At 42.8% G+C, this 18,199-nt stretch overlaps 1 protein-coding gene across 3 annotated transcripts in view; it reads left to right on the forward strand.

The window, feature by feature from the left end:
• The window catches only part of TMEM161B (transmembrane protein 161B), a 248,632-nt gene that overhangs the window by 174,530 nt on the left and 55,903 nt on the right, over positions 1-18,199 (forward strand). For all 3 annotated transcript variants that reach the window (XM_029573644.1, XM_029573628.1, XM_029573636.1), the window contains exon 9: positions 1,790-1,903. In XM_029573644.1, the coding sequence (XP_029429504.1) occupies positions 1,790-1,903 (114 nt within the window). The remainder of the gene's footprint in view (positions 1-1,789; positions 1,904-18,199) is intronic.

Genomic DNA, 18,199 nt, shown 5'->3' on the forward strand with positions numbered 1-18,199 from the left:
GAGGAGGAGCTTCATTCGCCTCATGGTAGAGAGTTGCGGCGTCTGGATGTACGGAGAGTACTCCTAAGGTACTTGGAGGTTACTAATGAATTTCGACGGTCGGATCATTTATTTGTCTTATGGTACGGGCCTAAGAAGGGTCTTCAGGCCTCCAAGGCGACCGTCGCTCGTTGGTTGAAGAGCGCGATTGCGTCCACGTATATTGGACAAGGTAAGGCTGTTCCGGAAGGGCTTAAGGCTCACTCTCTGCGTTCGCAGGCGGCGTGGGCTGAACACCAGCTGGTGTCTTGTCAGGAGATTTGTAGAGCGGCCACTTGGAAATCCTTGCACACGTTTGCTAGGCATTATTGCTTGGATGTTCGCGGGCCACAGACTGAGTCCTTTGGGAGTAGCGTTCTTAGAGCGGCCTCTCGGGGTCCCACCCCATTTAGGTCGGCTCGGGTACATCCCAGCAGTCTGGACTGATCCTGGTATGTACAGGGAAAGGAAAATTAGTTTCTTACCTGATAATTTTCGTTCCTGTAGTACCAAGGATCAGTCCAGATGCCCGCTCAAGACAGGTTACGGAGAGTCCGCTCATGGTTCTATCTGTTTTCAGCAAGCTGCAGAGTCTGTTTTCAAACATGATGCACGTTATACGGTAAGTTGTGTTGCTGTTATTTCATATTTAGTATGATAAAGTTGGGTTTTTTCTGTCATTAAGTAAGGTTACTGCTTGATCTGGTCAGTGGTTGGTTTATTGGCGGGAGTGTTGGTCTATTTCCTTCTGCTTTGATATTCATATACTGAGGGATCGCAGGTGGCACACCAGTATATCTAGGGGGTGCTTTTCAGCTTTTCTCTGACTCCATCTGCTGGAGGGGAGGCATAACCCAGCAGTCTAGACTGATCCTTGGTACTACAGGAACGAAAATTATCAGGTAAGAAACTAATTTTCCTGTCTTTTTAAGATGCTTTATCTTATTTAGAGATTATTTTGTTTTTGGCCATGTGATGAGGTGTTTAACACTTTTAAACATGCAAGGATTTTAAACCTTTAATCACAGTTTATAAAAGCAAACTCATACATTCACCTTTGCCATTGATATGTACTACTGACAAAGAACAAGCATGAACTATCATGAAAGGCCTTCCCTGGCTTTGCTCATTTCCCCACACCTGTTTAGGAAACATCACACTCACTGTCTCTATTCCCTTATTCACTGGCTTTATTGGTCCACCTTCAGAAAGAAGCATTAGCAATATTCACACTCAAACAAAATCCAAACTCCATCCAAATTCTATCCATGTATGATCTCTGCCTACCTCTCCCAGCTGTCCTCATCTTCTCTTCTCATTTCCTGTGAAAGCCTTGGGATGTGGTTTGGAAACCATAAGCATTCCTCTTCCTCATGCTCCAATTCCCAGGGCTCTTCTCTTTCTTCAGACAAACTATTTTATTATCTCTTTCTCCCTGAGAGTTTCTCTGTCATGCTGTTTAATTGCTCATCTGTCTGTATCTTTTGATCCCCCTCTTGTGGACTGCAAATGTCACATACTTCCCCACCTGAGAAAAATGCCATGGACATGCAATTGAAAACCAACTCTCTTCCTCCCTGGATAGGAGATCAACATACTGATTTTGTATGAGCAGTTAATAGTAGAATAGAAACAGTGCAGTTTTGTATGTTATGGGCTTATTTTATTTCAGTATCTTTTTTGTTTTGCCACTACTAGATTTGAATGTCCAGTGGTTTCTATAAACTAGCATATTATATGTATTTTATCTGTTTCTGTTTTTGATTTTTAGGACTTTGCTTCATATTAACTTTTTAGCACCTTTACTTATGGTTCTTCTGTGGGTAAAACCAATTACCAAGGACTACATTATGCACCCACCTCTGGGGAAGGAGAGCGTACCTTTGTAAGTGATTTTTTTGTTTCCAGTTTTTGCATTCAGAGATTATTCATGTCTCTACAATGTCTTAACAAATTTTTCTGCGTTTTGTCTTACATCACGGTTCATACATAAAGTAGTGATGTGTTCAGAATACAGGTTTCTGCTCCCTATAGAGCTAGCTACCTTTGTTACTCTGAGCTACTAGGTTCCACTATAAGAATGTGTATTCATATGCTTCTACAAAGTGCCACAACTGGGCCTAGTTTTCAGGTATCTAAAATATGCAAATTGACTTGGTTCCTCCCTAAAACAAATGTATATAGAGGTAGCTAATGAATATTTATTGTGGATAGCCTGAAAACCAGACCAGACTACCCCTGAGCTAAACCCATTCTTGATGATTACAACAGGAGCATATACTAAACAATCAAGGTAGGAATTGAATACCCCAAAATGTTGATATACAGATGTTTATAGAAGTGATATTTCTTAAGAGGTCATTTTTCAACAATTCTTTGACTGTGTTTTCATAATTTTTTAATTTGGTTCAAATAGCCAGTTATTGAGGATGTATAATAGCTTGTAAACAGTTTAATTATGAAAATGAAAGTCATGAAATAGTCTATATAAAATAGTATATCTCATTTCATTGCATTTAGTTCAGCATTGGGCAGAACAAACATGCATTTAGAGAATTGGCAAGCCTAGTGGCTGCAGATCAGAGGCTGTTGCACTTAAAAGGCTTCTTAAAGGGATATACACAAGAAAACCTCAAAATATCTGAAGAGACTTGATCCAGAGATCTGGCCCTGTCTACTTTAAGTTCCAGACAGCAAGGGAATCATGATCCGGCAGAAGGACCCTGAGAAAGTGTTTAATTAGGCCCAGGAGGTCCATGGGGAAATGGGAAGAAACTTAGGAAAGACCAAGACAGACAGACATTAAATTGTGGTATTAATCTTTGTTTATAAGTTGCGAAGATATGCAGACTTGTTTTTCTGTTATGAGTTAATAAAAGTTCATGAATATCTAGCCAGATCCTAGCCTGCATCTATTCTCTGGCCATTCTGATTGCATATGATGCCACAAGGCTTCATTTAGATCACTGTTCTTCAAGATAATGGCCCGGGAGCCAGTGGCGACTCCTGTGGAACCCTAAAGCGGTCCTTTTTTTGCAGTTTTACCCCATTATGAGACACAGAGGAAATTTCCAGCCCAGGCTAGTGATGCTAAGAAAAGTTCTTAGTGGATCCACACTAGCAAAAGAGCAGCAGAGAGGGAGGCAGGGAGGACTTGGCAGTGTTGCCAGTGATGTAATGTCTAGTGCGCCAAGTCAAGAGAAGGCACTGTTGATCCTGTGCCACAGCCAGCCTTCTATACTCTCCCTGGGGTGGATCACAGTAAGGCTGCTGCAGGGTGAAAGGAAGGTGGATTGAGAGAGACTGCTGCTGTGTGGGGGGTAGGGGTTCAGAGGCTGCCACAGTAGGGATGGGGGTTGGGGAATCAGAGGACACTGCTGCAGTGGGCGGGTTTAGAGGCTGCTGCTGCTTCTGCCATGAGGAGATTGAAATAAGTCTGCAACTGCTCTGTATGGAAGGTAGGGGTTGAGAGAGAGGAAGGCTGTTGGGGATGGTTGGAGAAATTTGAGAGAGACTGGAGACAGTGTTGATAGAGAAAGAGAGAGCATGGTCGCACAAATGTTATTGGCTCATGGCCCTGTGCAAGGAAATATGTTAGCCCTTTTCCAGGCCCTTTGAATTCGAAGTGGCCCCTTCTTAAAAATTAATAAAGATCACTGATTGAGATCCTGGGTAGTGCAGTTTGATAGTTACATCCTGAATGTTGAGCTGAGTTAAGTTTCTGACTCTCTTCAGGATCCTATAAAACTTTTGTAGGGCAGTGTCCGTAATGTAGCAGGGTATAGGATGTTAAAGATAGTCCCTATTTGGAAATTTTTTTTTTTCTGAAATTCCTGTCTGTTTTGAACAAAATTTTGTGAGCAGGGAAAACATGGAGAATGCTATATTGCATATAAAGGGCCAAATTAAAGTTTTATGCAGAGGTTGGCCAAAAGAAGGCTGCATATTTGTTTGCATGCACTATTTTATAATTATGCCTCTTATGCCAAAAGATTAAATTTCTGCATCGACAAACGGGCATGAATTAGCCATAACATGTGGGTGTCGACACAAACCCAGTTCTCAGGACTCAGTAAAATTTTACTGAGCATGCACAGGAGTTCCCTCGTGCACTCCCTCATGAACCCCTCAGTTTTTTTGTCTGAGCTATTGCACAGACCTATCTCTCTCAAACACTGTTCTCCAAAACGGACTATTGTAACACTCTCCTCTTAGGACTCCCGATCTCTGCCACCAAACCTCTACAGATGCTCCAGAACTCAGCAGCCAGGATCTTAACCAACACCAACTGGAGAACTCATATCACTCCTATACTTAGAAACCTACACTGGCTACCTATCAAATACAGAATATTGCACAAAGCACTCACCATAATCCACAAATCCATCCACAACCAACTACCTCTAGACCTTCAGTTCCCATTCAAACTATACACATCTGCAAGACCCATCGGAGAGGCACACAAAGGAACCCTTCAAGTCCCCCCAACTAAATCCACTCGTCTAACCTCCACCAAAGAACGGGCATTCTCCTCAGCGGGCCCCACCATCTGGAACAACCTGCCGACTGATCTAAGACTGGAACCCTGCCTGCTAACCTTCCGAAAAAAACTCAAGACTTGGCTTTTCCTCCAAGCCTACCCTTAAGTTCTAAGATTTCAACAGCACTCTCGTTCAGTCTCAACCATTCGGCTAAAATGCCCGGTCCAACCACAGCATAGACATACTTTCTCAGCCACTAGTTTTTTCTGTCCTTTTATTTCCAGGCTACTCTAGCCCCCAAGTTCTTTCTCCCTGTTATTTGTAACTGCGCCTCGGCCTTCCTGTTATATGGTTATCTTTTTAGTTAATCCCTAAGTTCCATGTAAACTGGTCTGATATGAAGCTTGTCATGAAGTTCGGTATAGAAAAATGTTAGATAAATAAATAAATAAATAATTTTTTTAAGCTTTTGGTCTTATGCATTGTTACTATCTTGTTGCTTTCTGTTTTCTTGCTGCTGCCTCAGTAGCTCCTGAAGCAGAACTTTTCAGTTCTAAATTTGAAAAAAAGAGAGAGATAAGCATGGAGAAGTCCAAGGCCAAGAAGCTCACACTCTGTATATGTGGCACCAATGTCAAATACAGATACACATGCTATCGCTGCCTGAGCCTGGGCCATGACCCTTCCAACTGCTACAGTTGTGGTTGGGTGTCCCTCAGGGTTCAGCAGCGATGCATTTGGAAGATGGAGACCTTTAGAAAGATGCCGGAAGGAAAGAACCCCAAGCCTTGACACAGGGTTGAACAACTGAGCTACATCTTATCTAGAACTGAGGCAGCGTTAGGCTCTCGAAGCAAGGAATTAAAATGATTCTTCACTACTTTGACCTTGCATGCAAGGGAAGGTTCACTTATGTGGCGCTGGCTCCTGTATTCACCTCAGGTCAGAGGGTTGATCATGGCGCAGAAGCCAGTAGCACCAGACAAAGCACCTAGAAAAGTGCCCAAGCAATGTGAAGGACCCTTTGGAGGCCATCCTCCTCAGAGCCAAAGAATCAGCACTATCATCATGAAGCTCAACTGGAGCATTTCTCTCCTTGATGTCAAGGTGGAAGATAGTCTCATTGTTACAGGTCCCTTCTTCCTTTATGGTGTGGAAGATTCCTATGACATAATCATTTGTTTGAAACAAGGGCGCTGTCCTTGACCTCTGCAAAGAGTTCACCCTTTATGGCTCAGTCCCACTCAGCATGGCATGCCAAGGCATCAGTTGTAGCAGAGCCAAGTGCTTAGACACATAAAGCCAGGAGTCTCAACACTGAGGTTATGGCATGGCAGGAGGTGCAGCCAGCACTGTCCATGGACTAGCACGCCATTCAAAGGGAAGTGTTAATGCAAACTATGTTGAATGCCTCAAGCCAGCCGCTATAGCAGTAGACAGAGCTACCACAGCACAAAGCTCTTCCATGGCTATTCCAACTACCCTTAGGGTGATGAACTGATCTGGGTTTCTGAAGAAAGTGTTTCTCCTCCAATTCCTGTGCAGAGGGCTCCCCAGCATGGGGAAGGGGATGTGTGGGCAATGGGGCAGCCCGCCTGCCCTAGCTGTTGGAGCTAGTAAAGAATTTCTTTCTGTCCTTAATGCCTGGAGACCAGAGAGAGAAATTAGAACCTCTCCTGTCCAAGACGGAGAAATGTTGTCCACAAAATGGGGCCTCCCAAGTTCTCACATCAATGCTTGTGTGTCCACAAGAGCTTCCAGAGTTAGCAATAACTCCTCATTACAAGGTGATGGATTCTCCTCAACCATCATGAGTTGGAAAAGGGTAAAGTGGACTCTTTCCATTCTGAATTCTTACCAAATATTTACCTTCAAAACAGCAGAAGTCTCCTCCCAGTCACCCTTATCCTTGTCTCTACCATGGGTTAGTGTCCCCTACCCCCACACCGTGGCCAGGAGAGGATGAAGACCCCTGCTTGAGTTGCCTCAGCGAACTTGTTCTCCAGAGGATCTCTGCTACTCCAGGTTCTTGGATAAGTTGGTAAAGACACTGTCAGGCTCAGGAAAGAAAAGGACCCGAGAAGAAATTTTCAGGTTTTTTCAGTTCCTTTCAACCTCCAGTAGATCTGCAGCTTTTCTGGTTCACAAGCTTCTGCAGATGTAACAAACACTGATGATATGCCTGCCAGTGACCTGTAAGCTGGAATGATAATACAGGGTTAAGCTTCCCTGTTTCTTTCAACCAAGGGTTTGGATTTGTATTCTGCATCTGAAGGATGCTTATGCACACATCCCCATTCACACTGGCCATCATAGGTTCTTCAGATTTGTGGTGAAGGATGAATGCTATCAATATACAATGAGCTCCCTTTTAGTCTCTCTGTGGCCCCAAGGGTATTCAGAAAATGTTTTTTTTGCGATAGTGTCAGGGCAGCTTCATTGGCAGGGAGTTTGCATGTTCCTATGCCTGGACAATTAGTCAGAAGCTCTGGAGTCACTCAAGAACATAATACAACTGCGCCAGTCCCTGGGATTTCTGGTTAACTTTGCCAAGTCAAGCCTTGTTCTGTCTTAAAGAATTCCGTTCATAGGAGCCTGAATAGACTTGCTTGAGAGAATTTTTTTTTTCTCCGGGTGAAAGCGCTGCAATGCTGATGGGCCTACTAAGATGATTTTCCTTCAACAGGATCAAGCGTAACAAGGTTGGTCCTGGTCCTTCTCAGACACATAGCTTCTGTGGTGCATTAGGTTCACCTGATTCATCTATAGAAGTGGGAAGAAAATTGGGGCCTCCAGAGTCAATGGGATCAACTCTTATAAGCCATTATCCCACCATATCTCTTTATTTATATTCCATTTTTTGCACTTTTTTCAGCACTTCAAAGTGGATTACATTCAGGTACTGTAGGTTTTTCCCTATCCTCAGAGAGCTTACAATCTAAGTTTGTACCTGAGGCAATGGAGGGTAAAGTGACTTGCCCAAGGTCACAAGGAGCGACAGTGGGACTCTAACCCTGGTCTCCTGGTTCGTAGCCCACTGCCCTAACCACTAAGCTACTCCTCCACTCTTTGACCACTGGGATGAAAAGATCCCTGCAGTAATGGATGAATCCAATGATGCTAAAAGTTGGTCTCTCTGTGCATGTTCCACTGAATCAAGTGACTGTTTACTTGTGCCTCTGCTGTAGAGGTGTGGACCCAAAGATCATGTCCCCAGCAGAGTCATCTACAAATCAACTACCTAGAGCTGCGAGCCATCTGCTATGCTCTGAAGACTTTTTCTCACCTTCTTTCAGGAAAGAGAATTGTGATACAGACGAACAACCAAGTGGCCATGTTCTACATTAAAAAGTCTTTCTGAATCTGGTTTTGGGTAGGTCATCACAATGCCCATCTCAAGGCAACTTTCCTTCTGGGAATGCAGAGCACATTGGTGGATCACCTCAGCAGAGTGTTACAACCACATGAGTCATCCTTTGATAAGAGATCTCAGTCAACTTGATCAGTCCCTGGGGAAAACTTTTGATTGATCGTCTTGCCTCAGAAGACAACAGGTCAAAAGATTCTACTCTGTGCATCCAAGCAGCTACAGATCAACCTCCAATGCTTTTATATTAGATTGGCACATCTGTCTACTTTATGCATACCTGCTGATTTTTCTCATCACCAAACCATCCAAAAAGTCCTTTTGGGAAAAGGCAAGGATAATCTTCATAGCACCAGCCTGGCCATGATAAATGTGGTATTCATATCTCTAGGGACATTTGTTTTCAGTTTTTATTTTATTTTTTCTGGGAATTAAAATGGTATAACAAAAAAAACATTATTGGTAAAATAACTTTGTTATAACACCTAGGAGCAAAATCAGTGCAAAAGTAATTTTCCACAGATTTTTATTGTTTTATTACATTGAAATTCCCAGGAGAAATAAAATAAAAACTGAAAATGAAGGTCCCTACGTATTTTGTACGCCTGTTAGTTCAGTCTCCAATTCCATTGGGAACATCTCTGACTCCCAACACACAGAAGGAAGTCAGACTCTGCCATCTGAACCTGCCAGTGCTAGCTCTCATAGTGTGGATGTTGAATATACAGTAATTTACACTTATGAATCTTCCCTTATCTAAAATTATAAATAATTGCCATCATAATTGGCACTACCAGTCATAAGCCTTCATTGCCTTATTAATAATCATATAGTGAGCTTGTTTGTCCAACTGTGAGTTTTTTTTATATTTTCTTTTGCAATTAAAACTTATCTCTTGTGTTTCTATGAAGTCCAATACAACGATATGGACCGCTTTCAAAACTGTGTTTCTGCATCAGGGGGGTCATCAATCTTCTTTTAATGATTTAGGTGTATCATATTTCTCTACAATAAAATAAAAATTGTTAGAAGAACCACATCAAGATGAATCAAACAGTAGTAGTCTTCTTGCACCCACTCTCCCCACACACATAATGCACCATTCAATCCACAGCGTCCTCTAACATAAGAAATGCCATACTGGATCAGACCAAGGGTCCATTAAGCCCAGTATCCTGTTTCCAGCAGTGGCCAATCCAAGTCACAAGTACCTGGCAAGTAACCAAACATTAGATAGATTACAAACTACTATAGTTTATTAATTACTGTAATAGCAGTTTATGGATTTATCATCTAGGAACTTATCCAAACCTTTTTTAAACCCAGTTACACTAACTACTAACAACACATCCTCTGGCAATAAATTCCAGAGCTTAACTATGCACTGAGTGAAGAAGAATGTTTGTTGATTTGTTTTAAATGAGCTACTTGCTAACTTCAAGGAGGGCCCCCTGGTCCTTCTGTTATCTGACAGTAAATAACCAATTTCCATTAACTTGTTCAAGTCCTTTTATGATTTTGTAGACTTCTATCATATCCCGCCTCAGTTGTGTCTTCTCCAAACTGAACAGCCTAACTTCTTTAGCCTTTCCTCACAGGGCAGCCGTTCCATGCCCCTTATCATTTTGGTCGCCCTTCTCTGCACTTTCTCCAGGGCAGCTATATCCTTTTTGAGATGCAGTGACCAGAATTGCACACAGTATTCAACGTGCAGTCTCACTATGGAGCAATATAGAGGCATTATGACATCCTCCGTTTTATTTTCCATTCCCTTCCTAATAATTCCTAACATTCTGTTTGCTTTTTTGATCACCACAGCACACTGGGCTGACAATTTCAATGTATTATCCACTATGACGCCTAGATCTCTTTCCTGGGTGGTAACTCCTAAGAAAGAACATAACATTGTGTAACTACAGCAAGGGTTATTTTTCCCTATATGCATCACTTTGCACTTGTCTATATTAAATTTCTTCTGCCACTTGGAAGCCCAATCTTCCAGTCTCACAAGATCCTTCTGCAATTCAACACAATCTGCTTGTGATTTAACTACTATGAATATTTTTGTGTGATCCGCAAATTTGATCACCTCACTCGTCATACCCCATTCCAGCTCATTTATAAATATTTTAAAAAGCACCGATCCAAGTACAGATCCCTGAGGCATGAAACTGTTTACCTTTTTCCACTGTGAAAACTGACCATTTAATCCTACTGTTTCTTGTCTTTTAACCAACTTTCAGTCCCCAAAAGGACATCGCCTCCTATCCCATGACTTTTAGTTTTCTTAGAAGCCTCTTATGCGGGACTTTGTGGAACACCTTCTGAAAATCCAAATATACCACATCTACCAGTTCATCTTTGTCCACATGCTTATTCACCCCTTCAAAAAAAATGAAGGAGATTTGTTAGGCAAGACTTCCCTTAGGTAAATCCATGTTGGCTGTGTCCCATCAAACCATGTCTATTTAAATGTTTTGTGATTTTATTCTTTATAACAGTTTCCACAATTTTTCCCGGCACTGAAGTCAGGCTCACTGGTCTATAGTTACCCGGATCACCCCTGGAGCCCTTTTTAAATATTGGGGTTACGTTGGCCACCCTCCAGTCTTCAGGTACAATGGATGATAGGTTAATGATAGGTTACAAATTTTAACTAATAGATCAGAAATTTCATTTTTTAGTTCTTTCAGTATCCTAGGATGCATACCATCCGGTCCAGATGATTTGCTACTCTTTAGTTTGTCAATCTGGCCTACTACATCTTCTCGGTTCAGTGATTTGGTTCAGTTCGTCTGACTCATCACCCTTGAAAACCATCTCCGGAACTGGTATCTCCCCAACATCCTCATTAGTAAACATGGAAGCAAAGAATTCATTTAGTCTTTCTGCAATGGTCTTATCTTCCCTAAGAGCCCGTTTAATCCCTCTGTCATCTAATGGGCTAACAGACTCCCTCACAGGTTTCTTGCTTCGGATATATTTTTAAAAGTTTTTATTATGAGTTTTTGCCTCTATGGCCAACTTCATTTCAAATTCTCTCTTCGCCTGTCTTATCAGTGTTTTACACTTGACAATGCTTATGTTTTATCCTATCTTCTTCAGATGCATCCTTCTTCCAATTTTTGAAGGATTTGTTTTGGTTAAAATAGCCTCTTTCACCTCACCTTTTAACCATGACGGTAATCGTTTTGCCTTCCTTCCACCTTTCTTAATGTGTGGAATACATCTGGACTGCGCCTCTAGGATTGTATTTTTAAACAATGTCCATGCCTGTTGAACACTTTTAACCTTTGCAGCTGCACCTTTCCGTTTTTTTCTAACTATTTTCCTCATTTTATCAAAGTTTCCCTTTTGAAAGTTTAATGTCAGAGCTATAGATTTACTTATTGTCCCCTTCCAGTTATTAGTTTAAATTTGATCATGTTATGATCACTATTGCCAAGTGGTCCCACTACTATTCTGCTTTTCAGTTGACAGGGATAAATTGGAATCTTTTAGCTCAGGTGAGTTTGTAATTATAAGCACTTGGACTACTTTTATTATTAGGGAACCTCTCTTTTGGGATGCCCTAACTCTAATGCTTCATTCTTTGAGCGACTGTCAGCTTTTCTCTTTGTTCTAGTTTAAAAGCTGCTGTATCTCCTTTTTAAAGGTTAGCGCCAGCAACCTGGTTCCACCCTGGTTAAAGTGCGGCCCCACCCTTCGGAAGACTCCCGCTTCCCCAAAAGGTTCCCCAGTTCCTCACAAAACTGAATCCCTCTTCCTTGCATCATCGCCACATCTACTCTGGAGCTCTGACTGCCTCTGGGGACCTGCACGTGGAACAGGGAGCATTTCAGAGAATGCTACCCTGGAGGTTCTGGTTTTCAGCATTCTACCTAACAGCCTAAATTTGGCTTCCAGAACCTCGATCCCACATTTTCCAATATCGTTGGTGCCCACATGTACCAAGACAGCTGGCTCCTCCCCAGCACTGTCTAAAATCCTGTCTAGGTAACGTGTGAAGTCCGCCACAGTTCTGGAACTGAATTTCAAACTGGAAGTATCTACCAACCAGTATCCAATTTAAATCCTCCAGGAACACACAAAATGAATCTGAAATTTTTTTTGACCTGACCCTTTTAAAAGTAACGTGCTTTCAGATAACAGTATACCATTCTATCTCTAAATTTAATCCACAGGGAGCTACTGTATTAAGATAGTATATCCAAAATTGTTCTCGTAGGTTTAACCTAGACTCTCTATCTCACCCTCTTGGTGATTCTTTAATTTGTTCCATAACACCCCAATGTAAATCCGCAAACAAGTGATTGTTCTCCAAACAATGCATAACCAGAGGAGATTGTTCTTTCTTAGTGGCAAGACAATTGCGGTGTTCAGTGAGTCGAATCCAGATCTTCCTCTTCGCCCTGCCAATATACACCTTCGAACAAGGACATACTATGAAATAGGCTACAAAGGTAGATTTAGAATATGTAGATGTTGTGAATGTGAAAGTTCCACCTGATTTTGGGTTATGCCAACTGGTTCCAGCAATGGATGTAGAATAATATGAGCAATAGCCATAGGCTTAATGGCTTTTAAATGGCTCTTTTTGCAATCGTAGGTGGTATCGAAAACACAGAGTGTAATTTTAAGGCTCCACAATGTTTAATATTATGGCATTTATTTTACAGACTATGGGGCCGATGCAATATAAAGCGTGGAAAGCGGGCACTGAAAAGTCAGCGCCCGCTTTCCTAATGCGCGCATGGTGCCCGCAAAGGGGGCGCCATGCAATACTCAAATTAGGGGGTCATGCTAGCAAGGAGGCGCTAGAGTCGCTTGCTAACGCGACCCTGCCGCGGCTGCCGGTTATGAAGACAGATGCCGTCTGCCAGTAATGAAAATGGCCGCTGATAAACTGAGCAGATGGCCGGTTATGAAAACCAACGCCAAGTTTACCGGCATCTGTCTTAATAACTCGGCGGTCTGCTGAGTTGTTTTTAAATTATTTTTTACTTAAGAAAAGAAGTACAGAAAAGCAGTTTTTTCTGCTTTTCTGTGCTCAGCTATTAACGCCTGCTCCAGGCAGGCGTTAATAGCTGAGCGATAAATGTGCATCTGAAACGCACATTTATTTTTTTGCATGCAGAGTAAATGAGTAATAGGCTCATTTGCATGTGATGAACCCTATTACATTCACTCTATGTCCAATGCCAGTTAAATAGGCGCTAATCCCCCTATTGCATTAGGGGGTGGATTAGTGCCTATTTAACCAGCGTCGGAGTGCTGGTTATACAGTGCGCTCGGCTGTTGACGTTCAGCATTCTATGCTCTCTTATATGCCTTTTTTATTACTAAAAATGGGTAGCCTCTCTCTACGAGATGGGCACTTAGAACTCCCTCCTGTTTAATGAAATCTTCTTTATCCCAGGACAAGCAGGATGCTAGTCCTTACATATGGGTGACATCATTGATGGAGTCCGATTGCGGAAAACTTACTGTCAAAGTTTCTAGAAACTTTTGACTAGCCCTGTGAGGCCCCTGAGCATGCTATGATATTCTCTGCCACAGGGGTCTCTCTTCGTTCTTTGTTTTTCCGCGCTGCTGTAGGCATCGCGGAGCAGGAGCCTTTATGAGTTTCCTCACAGTTTTTGTCTGACTAAAAATCAGATTTCACACCATTCATTTTCTCCCATATCGGGGTCTTTCAGGTTTCCAACGGCTGGTGAGTAAATCTTAGTTTCTTTTTTACGCTGAGTAAAATTATTTCCTCTCTCATTTCATCGACTGCTGTCGACGTTAAAATGGCCACAGGATTTAAAAAATTGTCAGCGTGATTGTCGGCATTGGTGCAGGCACTGGCTTCGGTGGAAACAGCGGCATCGGAATGGGTACTGGCATCAGTTCGGGAACCGGCAACTGTGCAGGCACTGGCATCGGATTTATGTCTGATCCTTCCCCTCCAGAAGAACGGAAGAAATCTCCACCGGAGGATTTATCCTTTACAAACTTTGTTCAGGATATGGCGGACACCATATCGTTTACTCTGGTAGCTGAAGAGGATGCTAGTCAGCAAACACTGGAGGTCCTCCAATTCGTGGGTCCTCCAAAACAAGTCTTAGCTATACCTGTCCATGACGTCCTCCTAGACTTACAGCATAGACTCTGGGAGCACCCATGCTCAGTACCTGCTATCAATAAAAGAGTGGACACTACTTATTTGGTACAGTCTGTGCCCGGCTACCAGACAGCACAACTTCTACACCAATCAGTTGTTGTGGAATCAGAAAAGAAATCAAAACGGATAAGGCCGCATTCCTCCACTCCTCCAGGCAAGGATCACAGATTCTTGGATTCCCTGGGTAGGAAAATTTATCCAGGAGCCATGTTAAACACAAAAATTGCATCATATCAGTTGTACATGACTCAATATCAGAGGAATCTGTGGAAACAGATGCGAGAATTTTCAGCTTTGTGACCACAGCAATATCAAGAAGCAGCTGAAGCAATCATTCACAAAGGACTTGAAGCTGGCAAGCACGATGTCCGAGCCGCTTATGATAGTTTTGAAACAGCCTCCAGAGTGGCGGCCTCTGGTATAAGTGCAAGACGCTGGGCATAGCTTAAAGCCTCGGACCTCAGGCCTGGAATCCAGGACAAATTGGTTGATTTACCATGTGTTGGTGACAAACTTTTTGGCTCTAAAGTGCAAGATGCTGTAGCACAATTAAAGGAACACACAGAAACCCTGTGCCAACTATTGTTAGTTCCACAGGATTCTGCTACCCCGTCATCTCGCCGACCTCCAAGGAAGAAATCTAGATGACCCTTCTATCGACAGAGGCATTATTACCCTCAAGCATCAAGGGGCAGATCTTCTAGGCCGCAGCAAAGAGTTCAGCCCAGACAACCTAGGCTGCTAGGCCTCAACCTCCGCTGCAGACTGGACCGGCTGCAGGCTTTTGAGGCCATTCCCAGAGACCAAAGCCATCTCTTCAACCTTCAGCCAGATCTACCGGTAGGAGGCCGAGTATCCTCTTTCTACAACCATTGGATACAAATAACAACAGACCAATGGGTACTTGCAATAATATCTCGAGGTTACCAACTCAATTTTCTCTCAACTCCAAGAGACTCTTCTCCGAGACCTCTTCCTCTAAGCGAAAATCACATAATCCAATTACAAGTAGAATTATCCACCCTTCTAAGAGCCAGACCTGTAGAGCCGGTGCCCCAGACTCAGCAGGGCAGAGGATTCTATTCCCGCTATTTCCTGATTCCAAAGAAAACTGGAGGCCTACGTCCCATCCAAACGTCAGAAAACTCAACAAATTTCTGAAGAAAGAAAAGTTCAGGATGGGCTCTCTAGGCACCATGCTTCCACTTCTTCAAACAGGAGATTGGCTTTGTTCTCTGGATCTTCAAGACGCTTATGCTCACATTCCAATATTCCCTCCTCATTGCAAGTATCTGCGCTTTATGGTGGGTCATCAACATTTCCAGTACAGAGTACTACCATTTGGACTTGCCTCTTCTCCCATAGTATTCACCAAATGTCTAGCAGTAATAGCAGCACACTTGCACAAGGAAAGTGTCCATGTCTTTCCCTATTTAGACGACTGGCTCATCAGAAGTCAATCTCATCAAGGAGCTCTGGCTTCTCTGTCGAACAATTACTCTACTTCACTCCATGGGTTTTCTCATCAATTATGAAAAGTTCCACCTCATTTCGTCTCACCTGCTTCAATTCATAGGAGCAGAATTGAACACCATCCTTTCAAAAGCTTTTCTACCCGGGGATCGGGCAGACACACTTTCCCTACTGGCAAACTAGCTTCACTCAAAGAAACAAGCAACAGCTCATCAGTTTCTAACCTTACTAGGCCACATGGCTTCCACAGTTCATGTCACTCCTATGGCAAGGCTAGCCATGAGGTTAACTCAATGGACTTTAAGATCACAATGGATCCAAGCCATTCAACCACTGTCCTCTCCCATTCAAGTAACCCACCAGCTACATTCATCTCTCCTTTGGTGGGCGAACAAGGACAACTTGCGCAAGGGCCTACCCTTCCAGCAACCTGTCCCACAGATAACTTTAACTACAGATGCATCCACCTTGGGGTGGGGAGCTCACATAAACAATATCCAAACCCAGGGTAATTGGACAAAACTCGAAGCAACATTTCAAATCAATTTTCTGGAACTTCGAGCTATACATTATGCGCCTCATGCGTTCAAGGACTGCCTTTCACACAAGACTGTTCTGATCCAAACAGACAACACAGTAGCCATGTGGTACATCAACAAACAGGGAGGTATGGGCTCGTATCTCTTTTGTCAAGAAGCCGCACAGATTTGGAACTGGACCCTAACACATTCCATATTTCTCCGAGCCACTTATCTGGCAGGCATTCACAATGTAGTGGCAGATCGCCTCAATCATCAGTTCCAACCACATGAGTGGTCCCTGGATCCCTCAGTAGTGACCAGGATATTCCAACGTTGGGGGCAACCAATAATAGACCTCTTTGCATCACACCTGAATCACAAAGTGGACAGATTCTGTTCTCTACACAAACAGAAAAACCAGCTAGCCAAGAACGCCTTTGCTCACCCTTGGAACTTAGGCCTTCTATATGCGTATCCTCCGATACCGCTAATAAACAAGCCTTTCCAGAAACTTACTGATTCACCATAGCAGTTACTACTGCACAATCACTACTGCACATTGCAGCACAAAGTATATAATTGCTATTCTTGCCGTTGAGTGACTTATGCCTTGTCTTTCCTTCCCCCAGTTCCAGCACCCCTGTTATATTATAATTTCTACTTATATTCACTATGTTAATATATTAAGTTACTGCACCCCTGTTCCATGTAAACCGACATCATATGATTGTATCATGAATGCCAGTGTAGAAAAGCACCAAATAAATAAATAATAACCAAAACTCTAGTGAAGCTGCAACAGGACAAGGGGTCCATGATACTCATAGCCCCGTATTGGCCTTGACAGGTATGGTTCCCCACACTTCTAGACCTCTCGATCAGAGAATCAATTCACCTGGGTGTAACTCCCAATCTCATAACTCAGGATCAGGGCAGGTTATGCCATCCCAACCTTCAATCCCTCTCCCTGACAGCATGGATGTTGAAAGCTTGATCTTATAACCACTCAGTCTTTCAACCAATGTATCTCAAGTGCTGATAGCTTCACGAAAACCTTCAACACGAAAGAATTATTCTTGAAATGGAAAAGGTTTACTTTGTGGTGCAGACAAGAGTGTTGATCCTTTCTCCTGCCCCACAACCCTACTAGACTATTTATGCCATCTTTCAGACTCTGGTCTCCAGACATCATCTGTAAGAGTACATCTAAGTGCAATCTCAGCTTACCATAACAAGATGGGAGATGCACCAATATACATAAATCCTCTTGTCAGTAGATTTATGAGAGGTTTAATTCACCTTAAACCACCAATTCGGCCACCAGTCATAGAATGGGACCTGAATCTGGTCTTAACAAGGCTCATGCGTTCTCCCTTTGAACCCATGAATTCCTGTGATCTTAAATTTCTTACATGGAAGAAGACTATCTTCCTCATAACCATTACATCGGCTAGAAGAGTTAGTGAGTTACAAGCACTTGTCACGTACTCACCCTATACAAAATTCCTACATGACAGAGTGGTTCTCCAGACACATCCAAAATTCCTCCCCAAGGTAGTTACGGAATTCCACTTGAACCAATCCATAGTTTTACCCACATTCTTTCCAAGGCCTCATTCTCACGAAGGAGAAACGGGCCTTACATACCTTGGACTGTAAACGTGCACTAGCATATTACTTAGACCGCACTGTAGTCCATAGAAAATCCACTCAACTCTTTGTATTTTTTGATCCAAACAAACTGGGTAAAGCAGTGGGTAAACATACTCTCTCCAATTGGCTAGCAGATTGCATACAGTTTTGCTATGAAAAAGCAGGCCTTCCTCTCCAAAGGCGAGTAAAGGCACATTTAGTAAGAGCAGTGTCAACCTCAGTAGCACACTACCGTTCAGTGCCAATTCTTGAGATATGTAAAGCAGCAACATGGAGTTCTCTTCACACCTTTGCAGCTCATTACTGTTTAGACAAAGAAGGACGACAAGATTCAGCCTATGGACAATCTGTCTTAAAGAACTTGTTTCCAGTTTAATCCCAACTCCTTTTACATCCAACCTGCTGTGATCTTCGGCTGCCTCATTTTCAACAACAATACTTCACTGTTGCTTGACTACAAAATGACTCAGCCTCTAGCTTGCTAATCACCCATATGTAAGGACTAGCATCCTGCTTGTCC

This window comes from Rhinatrema bivittatum, chromosome 1 (genome assembly GCF_901001135.1).
Source record: "Rhinatrema bivittatum chromosome 1, aRhiBiv1.1, whole genome shotgun sequence".
Classification (NCBI taxonomy): domain Eukaryota; kingdom Metazoa; phylum Chordata; class Amphibia; order Gymnophiona; family Rhinatrematidae; genus Rhinatrema; species Rhinatrema bivittatum.